The sequence below is a fragment of the Aulonocara sp. 'chitande type north' Nkhata Bay genome, linkage group LG8, assembly GCF_057382095.1.
Source record: "Aulonocara sp. 'chitande type north' Nkhata Bay isolate Kocher_YH1m ecotype deep benthic linkage group LG8, A_spYH_male_GT1.1, whole genome shotgun sequence".
Classification (NCBI taxonomy): Eukaryota; Metazoa; Chordata; class Actinopteri; order Cichliformes; family Cichlidae; genus Aulonocara; species Aulonocara sp. 'chitande type north' Nkhata Bay.
In genome coordinates, this window is record NC_141351.1 from 19017087 (window position 1) to 19038681 (window position 21595).

General features: G+C 37.2%; 1 protein-coding gene across 2 annotated transcripts; it reads left to right on the forward strand.

Moving 5' to 3' along the window:
• Positions 1-631: 631 nt before the first annotated feature.
• LOC147323635 (5-hydroxytryptamine receptor 3A-like) lies at positions 632-19028 on the forward strand. Of its 2 annotated transcripts, none has more exons than XM_086304118.1 (13): positions 632-810; positions 1121-1213; positions 1698-1940; positions 8127-8195; positions 8959-9122; positions 9763-9807; positions 9962-10071; positions 11395-11564; positions 14482-14645; positions 16685-16895; positions 16975-17139; positions 17226-17305; positions 17525-19028. In XM_086304118.1, exons 3-13 carry the CDS (start codon positions 1904-1906, stop codon positions 17750-17752), a joined length of 1443 nt encoding a protein of 480 aa, XP_086160244.1. In that variant the 5' UTR covers positions 632-810; positions 1121-1213; positions 1698-1903; the 3' UTR covers positions 17753-19028. The 2 variants fall into 2 exon arrangements, with proteins under 2 accessions (XP_086160244.1, XP_086160243.1); XM_086304117.1 differs by having other exon boundaries at positions 1701-1940.
• The last annotated feature ends 2567 nt before the right edge of the window (positions 19029-21595 follow it).

A 21595-nucleotide genomic window follows, 5' to 3' on the forward strand; every position in this document is an offset into this window, starting at 1 on the left:
TGGGTATAAAAAGACCATCTTAGTGAATTGAAATATTTTTCTGTTGATTAAGTTCTATCTGTATCTGTGAGTTGTTATAATTGTCCTTTAATATTCATCATTAAATATGGTTGATTAGTATTAAAAGTTTGGTGCTTCAACTCCATTCACTATGTGATTTGTTCTGTAGTGCTGATATGGCAGTTTGGGGTTTTTTGCTTTTCCCAGTAGAATTTTGTAGTTAATGAATTTATTTAAACCAGTTTTATGTTGGTGTAACTAGGAGTACTGAGAATAGATAATATGGCCAGGGTAGGATTTTAGGGTTAGGGTCTTTTTTTTTTAAGAGGTTATGTAACTGAGATTAAACTCTGGGGGAATATTTATGCTTAAATATTTACTGTTGCCAATGTGAAGAAGGAGAGCAGGGTCCTGACCTGGAGATTGCATCCTCAGAGAGTGACATTATGGTTGATTTATTCCAGTTTATTGTGTATGTAACCCAGAGTAAAATCTGTTTTACTAGAATTTAGTAATTTCCTGCACTTATTTCCTGCCATTGGACGCATCACAAATACATGACTCCAACCACATGACTTTGCTCAGCCAATCGGATGGCATGTAGGTCATAGTAAGCCTGTCCCGGCTTTCTCCCGTCAGATGAGTGGAGGCAAGCCAGGTGACAGAGTTGTTGCAGGTTTATATTAGCAAACACTTGCTTTTCCGTTTTAATGCATTTTTTTTTTAACACCAGCTAACTTATTCGATTTGGACGCTGATTATTGTGAGCCAGAGCCACAGTGCTGTCGTGCACTGAACAGAACGGAATTGGTGAGTTTGAACTTTTAATTGACTGTATTGCTACCAGCTGACGCTAATTGGCTGCTGCCGGTCCAGACAATTTGATTTTGATTTTTTTATTTGATGATAGTTGTTGAATAACAAATGCTGTGACGCTATATAATATGTATATAGCAGTTGAAATGTTTTAGTTAAATCCTTATTGTTTAAATATACTGTTTGTTTAATTATTTATAAATTGTGTACCCAGGAACAAGAATAACGTAATGTATTTAGCCTAACTGGCTGACATTTTTTTGTATTCTTGTGATTTCTTATTGGCCTTGTTTATTTAATGCAGGCCAGGTGAACCTTTTTGGGTATGAAAAAGGATGGCGAGCCAATGAACGGCTAGGAGCAGGACTCATTCTGCATTGAAGCTTCCACTGGACTGGTAGGAAGCTATCAAAGACGACGCTCTGTCCCGTAATTTCCGAATACACTGATTTCCACAATCATACACACCAGTTCCCCCGTTTATGGACAATAGCGCTTGGACATCTCTCATGGATATTCAGATAAAACTCATGGACTTCAGTGTGGATCAGTGTTTTCGATGTTAACATGTGTTATTTATGGGGAACTTTTTTTGAGTACCCCTCGCTGGCATGTTTACATTTCCGTCGCACTATGATTGGTTCATTTGGTAACTGGTTTAGGATGGAGCAAGCAATAGAAAAAGAATAGGTTTCAGAGCACAACGTACTGCTTTGTATGTTAAAGGGGCTTTTGAGATTTTGGAGAAGTCATTGATTATACTGAAAGTTTCTTGTAATGAGTTATGTGAATCTGATAGATATAATAAATAATTTGCATGGGACTAATTTTGTCTTGTGAATTCTTGTCTTCTGCTTTATTGCTGCAACAAATGGACAAAGAAGGAGAGAGAAAGTATTCCGGTCTGGTTCCCAGTGAAGTGTCAACCTTTGTATCCCTGCCCACCCTCTGCTGCTGTTTGCTAGATTCTTTGGACAATCCGTTTTTACATTTGCCCCACCCTCGTGAGGCATTGACTTAAATGGAGCAAGAAGCATCTTAAGAACCCATAGAGGACAAGGGTGCATACAGATCTCTGTAAGCAACAATGATCGCTGGTTTCTTCTTTCTGCTCATAATCACGGGTAAGCAAACATTATTATATTTTAATTCAGTTATTTCAGCATTTTATTTATATATAAATATTAGGGTTGGGACTCAAAAAAATAATCTGATTAATCACATTTAATCACAGAAGAAAACCTGCCACAAAGTGCAAATGTTTTTTTTTTTTTCATTTAAAAGGGATTTAGTGGGCAGTAGAATTAAATAATAGACATAAACATGAATATTTTAAACTCAAGCTCTTTTAAGAAAAATAATATCCCTGTCCCACACTAGGCAGACTTAAAAATAAAATGCTATTTTAAGTACTGTAAGTACATTTTCAAAATGGTATTGTCTTTAAATAATAATAATAAGGCTAGGCTAAAACAGTGTGATCATGGAAGAATTTAGTACAAAACATAACAAACCCATTGGACTCAAAATACCCCCTTGCTTGTTTACTGTCCATCTCTCTCAGCCAGTTACTTAGGCAAACTAGCATGTTCACATTTTCAGAGCTCAGGGCAGCTCTCCTTTTTGTTACTGTGTGACCTGCAAGTGAGAACAGTCTCTTGCATGGGACATAAATAGCAGGACTAATCAAACGCTTGCGGGCCAGGACAGACACCTGTGGGTGGGTCTCTGCTCGACTGGACTACCACTGCGGTGGGCAGTCTGTCTCGCTGATAGTTGATTCTGCTCTGTACAAACTCAGGGTCCTGTTACACAGGGCTTCCTCATCTAAATCAGAGTCTGGAGACAATGAAGAGAGGAGGCTCTTTGTCTTTGCTGGCTCCTTTGTGGTGGCATCTTTAAAAAGTTCCTGCAGCAGGGCCTCAAGGCTGGTCCAAATCTCTTCTCGCGCTCCCCTTGCAATACACTTTAAATCCTTAAAACGTGGGTCAAGTACAGTGGCTCTTGTGGGTCTTGAGCCACTGATGGTTGGGTGTAGCTAACATTGGGATAGGGAAGGCAGTCTTAAATTTCACCATGTAGTGTGAGTCATCATCAGAGACCTCCATGGTGTCATGCAGGTGGCAGAAAGCAGGTAAAAACACTCCACATGAGACACATGTCTCACCTCCAAGAAGCTCAGTCACTAACCTGTAGTAGACAGTTCAAGAAAGTAATTATTAATCTACACAATAACTGCCACCTATAGAGCTTTTTGAAGAAAAAGTAACAGTAAGTTAAAAAAAATAGTTTTAATTACCTGAATGGTTACATGAAAGTCATCAGCTTTTTGCGTTTTACCAGCTGTGATGAAGTTATGACTGGCTTTTGTTTGACTAAAGCAGCAAAAACAGCCTCTTGCTGCTTTAGTAGACGAGAAACCATATCCAATTCCACTGTGTGGAAACATCCTTCATGAGTGACTGTCTGTTGCCCCAGTGTTATGTTTATGTTTGGCACAAACCTGTTGCTGGAACAGCCAAGATACAGTGGGGCAAAAAAGTATTTAGTCAGCCACCGATTGTGCAAGTTCCCCCACTTAAATGATGACAGAGGTCAGTAATTTGCACCAGAGGTACACTTCAACTGTGAGAGACAGAATGTGGAAAAAAAAATCCATGAATCCACATGGTAGGATTTGTAAAGAATTTATTCGTAAATCAGGGTGGAAAATAAGTATTTGGTCAATAACAAAAATACAACTCAATACTTTGTAATAGGGCTGAACGATATATCGCATTTGCGATAATATCGCGACATGATCAAGTGCAATTTTCTAACCGCAAAGGCTGCGATTATACTCTGGACATGTCCAAATTCATGGGCTGCATCCTCCTGAGGCCGCATTTGTAGACCGATTACGTCACAGCGACGCGCCGAAGGCTGTCCAAATTACTACCATATCCCAGAATTCATAGCGCGGCCCAGCCAAACTCCAGTTTCCAGCAATGGCGGCCGCTACTAAGTTTTAAAATTACTCATACTAATCTTTCTGGGTCACAAAATAAACTTTTAACATATTTTCAGGCGAGAAAGTAGTTGTGTAAACATCAAATATCTGCTCGGTTTATCAAGATATCCCATATTTGCAAAAGTGCTTCGACGTTTTCAGAGGCGTCTGCTACCCACCAGCTCGACAGCTAGCCGGGAGCTCGAGGGTTACTGATGCGGCCGAGAACGGCACAACTCCCGGCACATCATTTTCAGATCACCGCGGAGTTTCGCTGCTCGGGTTAAACGTAATATATAAGTCACTTAGACAACCTAAAAATGTTATTGTTGGGCTTTTTTCAGTGTTTTGTTTGTTCGTGAGTAAATCGGTTTGGCTGAGATTAAAGTTATTAGATTAGATAAAATAAAACTTTATTAATCCCCCGGGTGGGTTCCTCCTTGGTTTTCACACAGCTGACTAAACGTCAAACAGAAAACTTATTAAACAGAAGTATGAGACAGTCGAGAATTTACACCAGTGTCTGGTTATATTTTAGATAGCAAGAAGCAGACGGCCGAGTTTATTAAACTCCACCGAGACAGCGGTGACGCTAATCAGAACTAGACCGTCCAATTTCACGCCTTTAAATTTTAAAGTAACAGTAAGTTACTTTATGCTCAGATGTTTGTAAGCTAAAAATAAACTATTGTGTATGTTCAAATATACTGTTGTGATTGAAGAAGTTAAATAAAAATGTCAGTCATCAATTCATGCATCACCTCATGTCGTCATAACAGAGGTCTGTCTTCCAGGAAAGAACAGTTTAAAATTAATGTAATATAGTATTGGCCATACTATATGATGTATTGCTTGTCTTTGTTTAATAATACAGAAGACAAAGACCTTAAAAAATAATCGCGCATCGCAATCGCAATATTGGGGCAAAAAATCGCAATTAGATTATTTTCCATAATCGTTCAGCCCTACTTTTTAACATAACCTTTGTTGGCAATAACAGAGGTCAAACGTTTACTATAGGTCTTTACCAGGTTTGCACACACAGTAGCTGGTATTTTGGCCCATTCCTCCATGCAGATCTTCTCGAGAGCAGTGATGTTTTGGGGCTGTCGCCGAGCAACACGGACTTTCAACTCCCGCCACAGATTTTCTATGGGGTTGAGGTCTGGAGACTGGCTAGGCCACTCCAGGACTTTCAAATGCTTCTTACGGAGCCACTCCTTTGTTGCCCGGGCAGTGTGTTTTGGATCATTGTCATGTTGGAAGACCCAGCCTCGTTTCATCTTCAAAGTTCTCACTGATGGAAGGAGGTTTTGGCTCAAAATCTCACAATACATGGCCCCATTCATTCTGTCCTTAACACAGATCAGTCGTCCTGTCCCCTTGGCAGAAAAACAGCCCCATAGCATGATGTTTCCACCCCCATGCTTCACAGTAGGTATGGTGTTCTTGGGATGCAACTCAGTATTCGTCTTCCTCCAAACACGACGAGTTGAGTTTATACCAAAAAGTTCTACTTTGGTTTCATCTGACCACATGACATTCTCCCAATCCTCTGCTGTATCATCAATGTGCAAACTTCAGACGGGCCTGGACATGCACTGGCTTCAGCAGCGGAACACGTCTGGCACTGCGGGATTTGATTCCCTGCCGTTGTAGTGTGTTACTGATGGTGACCTTTGTTACTTTGGTCCCAGCTCTCTGCAGGTCATTCACCAGGTCCCCCCGTGTGGTTCTGGGATCTTTGCTCACCGTTCTCATGATCATTTTGACCCCACGGGATGAGATCTTGCGTGGAGCCCCAGATCGAGGGAGATTATCAGTGGTCTTGTATGTCTTCCATTTTCTGATGATTGCTCCCACAGTTGATTTTTTTTCACACCAAGCTGCTTGCCTATTGTAGATTCACTCTTCCCAGTCTGGTGCAGGTCTACAATACTTTTCCTGGTGTCCTTTGAAAGTTCTTTGGTCTTGGCCATGGCGGAGTTTGGAGTCTGACTGTTTGAGGCTGTGGACAGGTGTCTTTTATACAGATGAGTTCAAACAGGTGCCATTCATACAGGTAACGAGTGGGGGACAGAAAAGCTTCTTACAGAAGACGTTACAGGTCTGTGAGAGCCAGAGATTTTCCTTGTTTGAGGTGACCAAATACTTATTTTCCACCCTGATTTACAAATGAGTTCTTTACAAATCCTACCATGTGAATTCCTGGATTTTTTTTTTTTTTTTTTTTTTTCTTCACATTCTGTCTCTCACAGTTGAAGTGTACCTCTGGTGCAAATTACTGACCTCTGTCATCATTTTAAGTGGGGGAACTTGCACAATCGGTGGCTGACTAAATACTTTTTTGCCCCACTGTAATTCTACTACAATGGCAAACGCATTGGACACCAGGCACAACTCTTGCATGAGGGAGATAAACGAGACGAGTGCTGTTCCTGTTGCTCAAACCGCGGTCACTCTCAGTCAGCTCCCCCGCAGCACTGCTCTTTATTAAGGTTACATGAATATTCACAGGTTCATTAACATACAACATCTTACACAGGCATATACGTGAACAAAGAGTGCCCGTGTGTGGGTCAAGATATGACCCTGTGATTGACTCCCCAAAGCTGGTGTTAGGAGTCCAGCGGACCACCTACACAAAATGCTCTTATACTTAAACAGATACAGAGTAAGTGTCCTCCCATACCATAAATCAGAAAGGGAAGGTACGACCTCTCTAGGGTGTGTGTGTGTGTGTATGCCAGAGTGCTCTGGAATGCACAGTCTTTGTAGACAACTAAGGATCAGACATCCTATCAATATGCAATCGATTATATATCTCTAAGCATATATGAGTATATGTTTCTAAGCATACATGACAATCCAACAATTTAAATCTGACACCCAGTCTTGCTTGCTCCTGGTATAGTTATTTCAAGTTACTTTTCTCAAAGTTTTGAGTCAATAACTCAAAATTTCAAGTTAGCTCTGCCAGTCAGTAATCTATGTGAATGACGTAATTTTCTTGTTAGACGGAAGGATCTGGCGCAGAGAAATGTGCACTCAAAGCCAGATTGTGAGCTACCAATGTATAGCAACAAATTGGTGCTTTCAATAGTATGTTTGCTGATAGTAACACCATGTGAGTCAGCTAATAACACAAGGATTTCATCATTTGTGAAGGTCACACTGAAAATACTCAGCAATTTGTGCATTCATGACTGGCTGTAATGCTGGTAGCTTAGCTGTAGCATTTGTAACTGAGGGCTTCAGCGTCCGGGTAAAAAGGAAATGACGCAATTCACGTAGATTACTGATTTGCAGTGTTAATACAAAATTGAGTTAAGGATTTTTTTTTATTTTTTTTTTTTATTTAGTGGTGGAAACGGGCTTCCATAGCATGTAAAGTGCAATTAAATGCATTTTTTTTTTTTTTTTTTTTTTTTTAACACCAATGTTTGTTTGTTTTTTAATTTTGCCTTCATTAACAGAATTCAGACAAGATTTTATGTATTTACTCTTTTGGAAATCTGAATTGAAGGACTTCAGTTGTTTAAACTGGTATGAGATCTTATATTTTACTAACTGAACCAGTCAAAATATTTAACAGTTGTAATATAGATTTGATCTAGTTTATCTATCTGGTTGAAGAATATTGAGTAAAACACAACTAAATCTTTCCGGATGAAACAGTTTGCAGACACTATGGCACAAAACAGACAGACGGACACCTAGTCAACTGTTTATTTGTATTAGCAACGCAATACTAATCAACTGGATTGGTCAAAGGAAATAGGACGCTGGGCTGAAAAACAGGACTCTGGTATCTGCCAGCCAAAAGTAAAGCTGATCTAAATACAGCAAGGTGTAGCATGCAGAAGGAAGCCACTGTGGAGAGAAATATAGGAAGTAGAGAGCAGAAATGAGAACGGAAACAGGTGTTGCAAGAGGTCTGGATGGCATCAGCTTGTGGCTGTGTAAGGGTTGAAGTGACATCTCAAGTACAGTATAAGTCTTTCTGTGAGTTCTTTTGTTACTGATTCCTCAGGACACTATAATATGTTATTGCTTATATATGTCCAGCGGTTGCTGTTTATTAAAATTCCCAGGTCTGTTTCCAAATCTTGAAATTTTTGGTTTGGTTGTTTGAGCCTTTCCATTTGGCCGAGTCACTTATTTATTTTAATTGTAAGCTGAAAATCTATTTAATTGTTTTTTTTTTTTTAGGTTTGTTTTTCTCATCATGTGTTCTTTCAGTTCATCTATTATTATAACCAACACTTATGCACCTAATTTTGTACATATGTATAACTTCTTTTATGTTCTTTCATGTCAGGTGGATATGTCTCCAATGTAGAGCTACCAGATGCTGATAAGCAAAAAAGCAATGGGACAATTACTGGAGGTATTATTAATTTATTCTCTCAAAGCTTATTCGGTGGATTTCAGTTAAATTTGGCTTAAATAAACATGGATATGCAAAAACAGTATGTATATGACACATTTACTGTTTTTCCATTGTCATGTCTATGTCCCTGAGTTTATAAAGTGTATTTTTTTTAACAAAGGAACAAATGGTATTAACATACAAACATGTGACAAAGAAACCTGATACATTAAACCTTAGAAATGAAAGATGTTGTAGATGCTGTATCTTTTATTTTTAAGGTGTAACATAACAAAAAAAGAAAAACCATATAGTCCATACCAGGTTCTAACGTTAATTAAACAAAACATCAGATGAACAAAAGCACATGACATTACACCATATTCTGCTAACTATGAGGTCTGCCATAATGTATATCATGCCTTCCTGAGGTGATTGATCTAAAATATAAAACAATTTTATAAAGAGTACGTTACATGTATTCTACGTCCCATTTTTAATATTGACTGATAAGATAAACATTGCAGACATGGCCTGTTAGTCAACAAAAAGTTCTGTGCATATCAAAAGGTTCTAAATTGGTGCCTACTGCCATTTCTCAGGAATACTGCATTAGTGCAGATGTACATTAGCTTTGATGGATGTAAGCAGCCAGTGAGCATGTTTTTTGTTTTTTGTTTTTTTTTTAAATTGAAAATCAGGAATGAAAAGCACAGACATTGTCTCTTGTTATTTCCTAAAATAAATCTCTAATGGAGAATGCATTTTGATATCATTTCAGATAACGAAGATGAAGAGGAGAAAGTCTGTAATTTTCAGGATATTGTCAATCACCTGAATCTGAAAAAAGACGAACTTAAATACACTATGAGCCGGCCCATTATAAACAACAAAAATTATACAGAAGTGTTTATTACAATAAGACTCTATGCCATCTTAGATATGGTAATTTGTTTGGGTATTCTTTTATTATTAATGACAATTAATTAATTAGTTTTCTTGCTCATGAAACATAATGTCACAGCACTCATCCACAAAAGAACAACTCATTATTATTGTTATTATTACTTACTCTGGCTTGTGTTTCTTGCCACGACCCGTTTTTCTGTTTGTAACTTACAGTTTCTTACATCAGTGCTGTTTCATTTTTATTTAGGTATTTTTTTTGTTTTAGTTTTTTCTGAGACATTTATTTGACACACAGTACAGAGATATAGGTTGAGTTATGACTCCATGCTAATACATGACAGGTATCACTGGATTACTTCTGCTGAAGAAATCTTGAAAAAATTTTAAGCACTACTGTCCATCACTTCCAATCAGACATGATATATGTAGTTAACTGTCTTTGGTTCATGTCTTTATATTATTATTATTAGTAGTAGTAGTAGTAGTAACAATAATTATATTGCTGCATGAGGAGTTGGCTTGGAGGCAGCTTGGACTTCAGCAGAAACTGTCTATTTACCAGCAAAGGATAACTGCTGAGGCATTAGCTGATATGAGTTAACATTAGCTAACCTGCCTGTTGAGCTTGACATGTGTCTGCCTCAATAAACACTATGTTCAAATTCTTTATTTACAGAGAGAAATTGACCAGACCTTAATTACTTACATTTGGGTTGATTTGGTGAGTTTTCTCTTAAATATATCATAGGTATATATGGTTTTCTCTGTATTGTTAAAATTCTATACTACTATTACTATACTATTTTTTTTTCTTCAATTATTTTATTTGTTTTTCATCATCTCATCTCTTTGCCTTTTTGTACCCTTGAGTGTAGGCTTGGCTCAATGAGTACATTAAATGGAAACGAGATGATTTCTGTGGAATTGAATATATAACAATTCCTACTTCATATCTGTGGATACCAGATATAACTATTGAAGAGATGTAAGTTTGACATATGGAATATGCCCATAAACTCACTCACATATAGTCATTTTATAATCATATTTATAAATATATGCTACTGTAAAAACCATAGGGTGACAGAAAATGTTTTCCTTATTGTAATTCATGAAATAATTTACAAATTGAAGAAGGAAAAATAGCAAAGACATGGTTAGAAATAACCATTTTTACTTAAAATAACTTTATTCAAACAGAGTCAGAGGATGTGAGCAATTATCAGCTGTCTGTTGAATTTATAGGTAATTCATCTCAAGCTGTTTTGAAGCACCTTTCACAAGTTGGATTGGTTTAATAGGCAGTTCACACACTATATTGCCAAAAGTATTAATATCATCCAAATCACTGAACTCAGTTGATCCAATAACTTCCATTGCCATGTGTGTAAAAATAAATAAATAAATGAAGCAACTAAACAAGCAGACTGTTTCTAATCTGCTCTGATGAACTCGGTGAATTTCACCATGGTACCATAATAGGATGCCACTTGTTCAACAAGTCCAAATGAAACTTGCTTGCTACTAATTAATCCCCAGTCAACTGTATTATAACAAAGTAGGAACGACTGTAACTAAAATCACATAGGGAGGGGAGGTAAGCAGATGCTGAGGCACGTAGTGCGCAGATGTCACAACCTTTTATGCACATTAAATTGCTACAGACCTCCATACTTCATGTGGCCTTCAGCAAAGCTCAACAACAGAGCTTTCCAGTTGCTGCTTCCAGCTCAGCACAAACACAGGCAGCTCTCCTGTCGGGTCCCGGCATCCTTTCGAAATGGGAAAGGTATGACCAGGTGATGGAGAATAGCTGTGTGCATCAGCCTCCTCTGACACCACACCCCGAACCCACCCCTCTTTTGAACTTAAAAAAAAAAAAAAAATATATATATATATATATATATATATATATATATTTTTTTTTTTTTTTTCCAACAAAATCTATTACAATTGGATTTTAAATCATATTGGATCATATAATGAAAGACTATTCAGCATACAAAAGCAATGACAAAATATAACACATCTGTCTCTACTGCAATAGATCCAAAGACTGGTTGGAGGATGTGTTTGTGTCAGAAAGGGGGGGATTTTCTTGTAAAATAAAGAAGGGCCTAGCAAAAAAAGTTTGGGAACCACTGGCCTAGTCAATGGTATCTCTTCACCTCTAGTACTAGCAGGTTTTACTAAGATAAAATAAGATATAGCTGCAGACATAATAAATAGTCATTTATAGCATGATGCAAACTGTTTTCCATAGTATGATAATACATTGTTTTCATTTCAAACATATTCTTTTATACAGGACAGAAAAAGACAAAGCGTCTCCGAGTCCATATCTCAGCATATATCACAATGGTCGGGTTGAGTTCAGGAATGACCAGGTGGTGCTAAGCACCTGCAAGATGCATGTTTACAAATTTCCTTTTGACACCCAGAGCTGCAACCTCTCCTTCAAGTCTATCTTTCACGATGGTGAGTCCATAACAGTTTCTGTTTACATGTCCTTTGTATGGTCTTAAAAGCACAACATTAGATATTTTAACATATACTGCCCGGCCAAAAGGAGGGGCTCTAATTTTCTGTTTCTGCTTTGATGATGTCATGCATAATTTCAGGAAGGTTATCCAATGCCAAAAAACTAATTTTCATCCAAATTTGCACATATTTTGGGCCAACATCTTATTTTGATGATGTTAGAATTGGACAACTGTGTGAAAAGGAATTGGGAATTTCCAAAGAGTCACATGAAACCCTGGAGCTGCTATAGAGAGCCGTACACGTAAGCTGGATCCAGTTCTGTTTAATATTAGTTTTATCTTGTTAAAAACTCCCATTAGAAAGATTGGATGTTGCAAGTAAGCAATAAAATTTGAAATAGGCATTATACAAATGCTGGGATTTAATCAATATTCCACACAACAACTAAACAGAATGAGCATGTTTTTATAACATTTTAACTTTTAACTTTAGTGATATTACTGTTTTTCTTGTAGTTGAATTAGCTGATCTGCAGTTTTTTACTGAGTTTGGATAAGAACTTTAAAGTCAGGTTAAGTGTCTGAGGTAGTGATGTGTCGGTCGCGAACGAAATGGCTCTTAGAGCCGGCTCCTTATCGCAAGCCGTGTTTTTTGGTTTTTTTTTTTTCCCTTCTCTCACCCTCTCTCACACACTTTTTTTCCACTTCACTAAGCATGTGAGCCTTGTGCTTGCGCTGGGAAGAGGGGGGGAGGGGCGGTAGTTACACTCGCAGTAGCACAGGAACAGAGCGGGAGGGAGAGAGAAAGGGAGCCAGGGACAACAACGCAGTGTTGCCAACTTAGCGACTTTGTCGCTATATTTAGCGAGTTTTCAGACCCCTTAGCGACTTTTTTTTAGAAAAGACGTGAAAGCGCGTATCGCTTTTACTCTCAACAAGCAGTGGGTGCTGTAACGCAGTCAGTTCTTCTTTTACTCTTATGCTGTTTTGTGGATCACAAGGTTTAAAACTACTTATAAACAAACACACACACACACACACACACACACACACACAAAGTAACTCCACCAGAGTGCCTATTTCGGGTCACTTTTGCCGGTCCAAGCCCGGGTAAAGGAGCAGGGTTGGAATTGTGACATTGAATAAACAATAATTGCTAAAAGAAATTTAGTATATTTACGGTGGCCCCTAGAGACGTGTTTTGTCTCTAGGGGCCACCGCAAATATTTATATATAAACATATATAAATAAAACCAGGGGGTTTTTTGGGTTTGTTTTTTTTTTTAAATTTTGCATTAGTAATTCCTTTTGTGCATAATTTTATATTATTGTTAATAATAAATTAATTAAAGCAACAAAAAAAACCTGAAGAGCTGGTTCGGAGCCGAAAGAGCCGGCTCTTTTTAGTGAGCCGAGCCGAAGAGTTCTCTAAACAGAGCTGGAAATCCCATCACTAGTCTGAGGTGGAACTGCGAGACAGTGGACAAGTAATCATCAATGAGTGCATCTGTCTGGATTCGTTAGGTTGCATCTGCTTCAAAAGTGAGACATTTTCCCTGAAACAATTAATAACTCCAACATAACAATCACAAGCATTTATGGCTCAAACACAGATGACCGACCACACATTCTATCATAACTTCTTCACATCATTACAGGATTTCTCCACATCTGCCATAATCATAGGTGGAAACTTAAACACAGTTATCAACCCAACAATAAACAGCTCAACAAACTCACATCATACCCAAAACTGGCATTCAGCCCCAATCATACCATAGCATACCAGCTTTATTTATAAATCACTTTAATATAAAGCCAGGGTTCACAAAGTGCTGTACATATACAAATAGCATAAACAAAATAAAATAAAACATGTTAAAACAAGTTGATAAAACAAGTTGAGTCAACCCCTTAAAGAGTGCCAAAGGCTTCAGCAAATAACTATGTTTTAAAAAGAGTTTTAAACTCAGAAACAGAAGAGGCCTGCCTAACGTGCAAGGGCATTTCATTCCACAACTTTGGAGCAGCTACAGCAAAGCCATGGTCACCTCTAAATTTATACTTATTTTTTGTTACCTTAAGGAGCTGCTGATTGGTGGACCTAAGGGAAGGGGCGTAGTGTTGGGGAGTAACAGAATACATGTACCAGTGTTACGTATTTAAAGTACAAAATATGATTAACTGTATTCCGTTACAGTTACCGTTTAAAAGGGTAGTATTCAGAATACAGTTACTTTGTTGAAATAAAGGGATTACATGACGGTCTTTTCCTGTTTCATATGTTAGGCTATGCCCTCTCTATTGTTGGTAATTCCGCGCTGGTGGAAAACCCAAAAAAAACATGTATTACAGTGGCTTGCAAAGGTATTCGGCCCCTTTGAACTTTTCCACATTTTGTCACATTACAGCCACAAACATGAATCAATTTTATTGGAATTCCACTTGAAAGACCAACACAAAGTGGTGCACACGTGAGAAGTGGAACGAAAATCATACATGATTCCAAACATTTTTTTACAAATGAATAACTGCAAAGTGGGGTGTGCGTAATTATTCAGCCCCCTGAGTCAAAACTTTGTAGAACCACCTTTTGCTGCAATTACAGCTGCCAGTCTTTTAGGGTATGTCTCTATCAGCTTTGCACATCTAGAGACTGAAATCCTTGCCCATTCTTAGATTAGATGGACAGTGTTTGTGAACAGCAGTTTTCAGATCTTTCTCAATAACATCACACTAACATCAATACCAAAGCAACAGTTAGAACAACAGAATCTTAGACACCCCACCTACCCCAGAATAAGAAAGAGCACTACAAAAAATGTAAAACAATAATGCACTTATTCCTTGTTGGTCTGCTCACATTTATATTATTTGTCCTTTATCACATTTCTTTTTATATTCAATTTCAGATAAAGAAATATATTTGCGGAACAACTCTATTGACAATTCAACGGTCACAGAATTGTCTCGTAAGATGATGCACACGCAGTATGAGTGGCTGTTCATCGACATGTCAGTCAACAACGAAGTTGTTGAAGGTTATGGATTCAATCAAACTGTGGTCATTTACACTGTAAGTATTTCTGAAAACAGAAAGGAAAACTCGTTCTTTTCCCTTTATCCATCTACTCTAGCCACCTGGTTTCAGGTCAAGCACTCAAGTTTTTTCCACAGCAGGTGATGGATGTGCTGAACCATGCTGCTGTGTTTGGCCCAGTTCAGTTGTAGGGCAATCTTTGAGTTGCCAAGTTTGCAGTGGACAATATGCTATGATGTACATCAATTAAAATAATTTTTATTCATCAGATTTATCAGCCGTATCATTTAGTTATCATAATTTGCAGTATATATTTAGGAGTGTGTAGGATCAGGTGGTCTCGTTGATTTTAACCATTGATATCAACGCGTTATCATTGTTAATGTGAGGTTTAAAGGACTTGTATTCAGCTTTAATGGAAGATAAGTCAGGTTTTACTTTTGATACTTTATACTTGGTTTTTAAATAACAGTTTTATTTGTAGTGATATTTTTCACAGTGTTGTTTATTTCCTAAAGGAGTGGTTTGAATTCCTACACCACTTGTCTCTGACAGCTAATAGCAAATATTTTTTGGTAATATATCAGATATTTATTTAACTATAGAAGTACTTTTTTGCAATTTTTCAGCCAGGAAGGAGTGCATGACGGTGAAGAAGTCCATGTAGAGTGCAGCAATAATTTGTCAAATGTCACTGCACGCCACTGCCTTATATACAGTTGTATTCAAAATCATAGTAGTGTATGTTAAAATGTGAGTAAAGTTCGAAATCCATATATATTTTTTTAATTTCCCTTCATTTGTAACACTGCACATTATATTTTTCATCAAAACATGAAGGAAAAAAGTATCAATATTTCAATTACTTGTCTGCATTTTTTCATTACAAACTCAAATATTTACTCAAAGTGGAAAAAATGTTAAGATTTAGCCTTCCTGTGTATCACTAAACTAATATTTAGTTGTATAACCACTGTTTTTGAGAACTGGTTCACATCTGTGCTACATGGAGTCGATCAACTTCTGGCACCTGTAAACACGTACGCCAGCCCAGGATGATTTGACAACCTTCCACAATTCCTCTACATTTCTAGGTTTTGCCTCTAAAACTGCATTTTTAATGTCACTCCACAAGTTTTCTTTTGGATTAAGGTCCGGGGATTGGGCTAGGCACTACATAACCTTAATTTTGTTGGTCTGGAACCAAGATGCTGCTCACTTACTAGTGTGTTTGGGGTTGTTGTCTTGTTGAAACACCCGTTTCAAGGGCATTTTGTCTTCAGCATAAGGTAGCATGACCTCTTCAAGTATTTTGATATAAGCAAACTAATCAATGATCCCTGGTATGAGATAAATAGGCTCAACACCATAGTAAAAGAAAAAGCCCCTTAAGTTTTTTTCCACATCTCTCTGGTTTGGCTTTCTATTTTAAAGCATTGGAGATCATTTTAGCTGAGCAGCCTAGCATTTTCTGTACTTCTTTATATGTTTTCCGCTCTCCAATCAACATTTTGATTAAAGCATGCTGTTCTTCTGAACAATGTCTGGCACAACCCATCTTTCTAAGGTTTTCGGAGAATATTGCATGTGCAACATGTGCTGGCTTCATCCTTAAATAAGGGCCACATGAATGACACCTGTTTCTTCACATAATGAATGACCTCACTGGTTGGACTCCACACTGCTATTATTGTGAACACGGCCCTTTCACTTAATTATTCAATTGCACAGACTCAGGTGCATTCATATTGTGAATGTTGAGTCTGTTGGTTTCTCTGACTCTACTCACCTACTGGTAAATTATTTGCCATGTAATAAAATGATTCCTATCAAAAACACTGATCTGATTCGTCATGTTGGACTGCTATTATTTTGAACACAACTGTACATCCTGTGGTGGTGTTACAGACACCCAAAACAACATTAATAACGCTGCATGGTTTGGCACATTTACACCACCCAAAACTTCTCACTTAACTCCTTTCTCTTTACTATTTGAATACAAATTCACATAATACTTCTTTGAGTGTAAATCTGTCTATTGTGCCTAACCACCTGGGGAAACAAATTCACAGATTACCATGAAGAGGAGGTCTGTCCTCTACGTTGCCAATTTCATCCTGCCAGTGCTCTTCTTCTTGCTTCTGGACTTATCCTCCTTCCTCATCTCAGACACTGGGGGTGAGAAACTCGGCTTCAAGGTCACTGTCTTGCTTGCTGTCACAGTGATGCAGCTTCTTCTCAATGAGATTCTGCCGAGCTCTTCAGACAGTATTCCACTTATAGGTAAGGAAGCGTGTTTGACTGCACATATAGTCAATACTTATTTGTCCACAAATTTAATAATACTGTCTGCCCTCCTCAGCTGTCTACTGCATTGGAATTTTTGCTCTGATGCTGCTCAGCCTCCTGGAGGCAATTTTGGTCAAGCATCTGATTGAAAAGGAAGATGAGACGGATGGAGACCGAAGCCTGGGGGAGAACTCTGGGAACAACCAGGGCGGCCACAACTTCTACAGCTGTTTTAGAGGTGAGCTTAATCATAGCAAACATTCCACAAATCTGCATGCAGTTTTAGTTGTGTTGCATTAATCTTTATGCCTAATGTTTTTCCAGAGATTAGGAGACTCAGTCACCACGCCTCTGTTGATGAGGTATCTTCTCATGAAACACCATCTGTGTCTCTGTCCCGAAAGGTTGGGAAAAAATGCACATTTTTTTTCTCTTTTCAGAAACTCCAGGAAGGGATGTTTGCATTGCAGAGATTATCCTGTATCTTAAACTGTATATCGGAAGCAAACATTTTTTTATTAAATCAATGTAGAAACAAACCAGTGTGTCAAATGTTAAAGCTATCATGAACCTTATTGGCCTAACATCTTGTTGATTGCCTTTCTACAAAACCACTCTTTCAGGGCAGCAGCAGTATACTGACAGAGGTGTCCTTTGCTCTGGAAAAAGTCTCAGATGAGCTGCAGGAGACAAGGAAAACAATGACTTTGCTCAGCAGCAACAGGAAGTCTGGATACTGGACCAGAATGGCTAAAAAAGTCAACAAGATTTTCCTAATTTTTTATTTGACTGCAGTCACTGTGTTCTTAGCATATATGGTTTCATTGTGGAACAGTGCTGAGGGTAAGTAGGGCTAAAGTTAAAAAACCTAAAAGAACTAAAGCAAAAAAGAAAACACACAAACGTATTTCTTACTCTGTGTTATATATTTGCAGTTAATTTCTATTTGTCCGAAACAAAAACATTTTAGAAACCAGAAAAAATTTCTGAAATTGTACTCTGATCTCGAGTGTTAGGAGTGTTGTGATCAGTGTCAGGTCATAGTCAAAAAAGTAATGTATTACACATATTACCCAGAACACTTTTCTTAAAAGTAATGCAATAAATTACTCCAATTATTCTTAAAAGTAATGCAATAAATTACTCCAATTAGAAAATAATTAATTATACTGGCATTAACATTATTTTCACCTTATTCTGTAAAATAACCTGAAACAAACGTTCATAATAACCATTTAAAAGTATAAACTGAGTCTACAGTCCACCACAGCAACACAAATCCCTATCGCGACAAGGACGCACATATGATCTTTCTCTTAGTATTTAGGTATGAACACAAAGCTGACAGTACAAGCAAAGATGAAAACCAGCACAAAAATTGTTAAAAAAAAAACAAAAAACCATCGCCACAGTGATTCTAGAATTCAGAGAAAAAAGTACGCATTGTTTCACGATTTATAAGATGGAGCATTAGTTGTATATTCATAGTTTATTATTTAAGTGTAGCTCCTGACCTGATGCTTCCTTGTACAGTTTGCCCTTGTTGAGTTTGAGTGTATTAGCTAGTTCCAGTTTTATTTTTCCTACTTTATTTATTCTTGTGGTATTGTGTTTAGTTCCCTTCCTGTTTCCACTCTCTGTATTTGCAGTGTATTTATAACCTTACCCTTTCTTTGATTTCTATTAGAGTATTTTGTATCAGTATACTACCCAAAGAGCTTTATTTGTCTAATTAACATAGAAAAAATCACATCATTTAGTGGTCATTAAAGTGTGTTCAGATTTATTTATTTATCACATTTAATATATTTAACTTATTGATGATGATTTATCTCATAAATTGTGAAACAATGCTGACTTTTTTTCTTGGAATTCTGGATGAAAAAGACGTCCCCACTTTTTGTTTTGTTTTTTCCAATGTCTCCAGTTCTCTTTTGTACATAAGCTGGTTTTAAAAGTTAAACAATTCTAAAAAGTTCTAAATCACTAGTTTCAGCCTATCTGAATAAAAGACTGAGTATAACATGTTCTAATATGCTAGTGCTTTCTCAATAGAGAACACAGGACATAATGTTCAAAGTGAAAATATAGCAGATTGTTATTGTTACATATTTATTACAATATTATTAGAAGAAAATTAGCCTTTTCTTTTACAATTGTAAGAGAAAAGGCTAATTTTCTTCTAACAATATTGTAATAAATATGTAACAATAACAAACAAAACATACGTATACGTAACAATTACACATCAGTCATATAAAAAGGTTCTGTTCAAAATGAATCATAGGTGTTTTCATACTGGCTTTGGCCAAACTTTCCTTGAGCAGTGTCTTTGCATGTTTTATGTACTTGTATACATGTATCCCATAGTCCTTAATTATGTGTCTGTTTCCAGTAGTATGTTTAATATACTCATCTTAAGGATGTAATAAAAGGGTATGATAATATTCACTTGATAAGAAATATACACACTGTTGATGTTCTTTTACATACATAATGAATATGTTTAAAGTATACTGTACTGGAAGTTTAGGCTTTTAATAAACAATTAAACATAAATACGTGGCAATATGAAGTAATGTACTTGTGTGTGCTGTATATCCTTCATTTACATGTGCATCCTACTAGAACATTGCAGTAAACGTTAGAAACATCTTGCTGCTCCTTTCATTGTATATTTTTGTGTGTGTGTGGCACAACCAACAGATTTAGAGTAATTAGAGTGTAAATTTCCATGAAATGAGGTGCTGCAGGTAAAGGCAAGTTTTTAAACACACAAATTGCATAATTCCTCCAAACTTAACTACCTTTCGTAGCAGTACATCCTGGTTTGAATCGAGGTGATGAAGAAAACGTTCATGTTCTCCCGGCTGCTCTGCTTGGAAAGTGACAGTATCATGGAGTGAGTGAGTGTCCGCTGAGTCTATGGTAGCCTGATTGTTCTATCATGTACTAATAGAATGATGGACTCACTCATAGGACACTGGGAAAAGGTTAACACAAGTTTATTTACAGAATGTGATGCGGAAAAAACTAAACTAGAAATGCACCGTCTCTAATGCTGTGGGTTGGAGGGCAGAGGAGATGCAGGAGATGCATCTCAGACAGAAAAAAATACAGGGCAGTTTTCCAAATCTTTAATGAATGTATGGTTTTATGATAAAAGGCAAACATTTTCAAATGTGACAGCTTTTACATACTGTGTTCATGGATGTATTGTAGTAGGACATGAAGAGGCTTGGTGTGACAAGAGGATGCTAAGGATAGAGGTCCACATTTAGAGGTGCAACCTGCCCACCAAGTCTATTGTTACGAAATAAAAACTGTGTGTGTGACGTATAGCAGAACTATAGATATGTAGTTTGCCTGGCAAGGCTTTCAGAACTGGGGAACGTCTTCGCAGAGACGAAGACGTACCCCTGTCGCCAAAAGAATTCAAAAGAACGGAATTTAATACTATCCAGCAGTGGTGAGCCCATAATATGTTCTGTTTGCATGTGTTTTTCATGGTTTCTTAATCACATCATCATATATCATGACATTGTTTATCTTACAGATGGAATATGAGTTAGAATTAGAATTCATTCAGATTTACCTGCTTAGAGCCTCGTCACATGATGCTGACGTAGACACAGCACAAGTGGTTATTCATCACCATGACAAAGAAATTATACCTGAACCCCCAATTCTGCCATTAGCCACATTTGTTCACACCCTACCAAGTTGTGATCACACATATTTCCAATTTAACCTTCATAATGAAAACAAGTTGCTAACAAAAGTTGCTATAATTTAAGTTAATTTGTTTATCCATTTTCTTCTTATTCAATTCAGGATTGTAGGCAGGCTAGTATTTAAATCCTTAAATACATCAAGGTGATGAATTCATGGATTGTAGGTGTGACGGCCAGTTGAAGGATGGGAAAGAGCCAGTCCATCTCTCCACCTAAGAAAGAGGCAAGAGAGATTAAACAAAAGGAAATAAAACCAGCCTGTCTAGAAAAGTCTATTCATTTTACAGACAAGCTGCGCTCATAAAATTTTCATACTAGCTCTCACAATGGAATTATCTTGTTATTATTAAACCACCAGCTTCTACCTGAATAAAAAAAACTTATAGGCAATTAATTTAGGTAAAAATCAGATAACTGCAAAGGTAAACAGCTAAAGGTAATATGTCTATCTGCCAGGTCATTTTTATTATAACTGCTTCGTATTTTAATGTTGAAACAACACTGCACTGCTTGCCACAGGAGTCACTTTTGCTTCCAGCAGCATGCAAGGGGCTGAGTACTGTATGACAGCTGCTTATTCAGTTCTACTCCAGGCTTTTTTGGTTTTGTTTTTACTTCAGTATAATGTGTCATTAATTCATTGTAAAATGACATTCTGTAAAAATACAGTACAGTGTACTGTATAAATGTGAAGGAATTTTCTCTGTTAATTATCTACAGGTATTGTATTTCTTAAATATTGCATTGCGGTAGCAAACCCCGAAAGGAGGCAAAAGTAAGAGGGAGGCCAGCCATTGCACTGACAGGCTTCATTTTAGTGCTAAATATTAAAGCTTTTATTAAAATAACGTTTTGTTTTTTTTTCAAAAGACTCAGTGTTTTTATTTAGAAATAATTGTTAATATCTTTGTTAACTGGATCTGCCAGATAAGTCTGGAATATTTTGCTGTCTCTTTTTGA

What these genes read in the sequence shown, in the direction of transcription:
- LOC147323635 (XM_086304118.1), top strand. Translation starts at nt 1,904, where the DNA reads ATGATCGCTGGTTTCTTCTTTCTGCTCATAATCACGG. An exon ending in CTTTCTGCTCATAATCACGG is followed by an intron (nt 1,941 to 8,126) that starts GTAAGCAAACAT and finishes CTTTCATGTCAG; the next exon opens with GTGGATATGTCTCCAATGTA. An exon ending in CTGTGTCTCTGTCCCGAAAG is followed by an intron (nt 17,306 to 17,524) that starts GTTGGGAAAAAA and finishes CCACTCTTTCAG; the next exon opens with GGCAGCAGCAGTATACTGAC.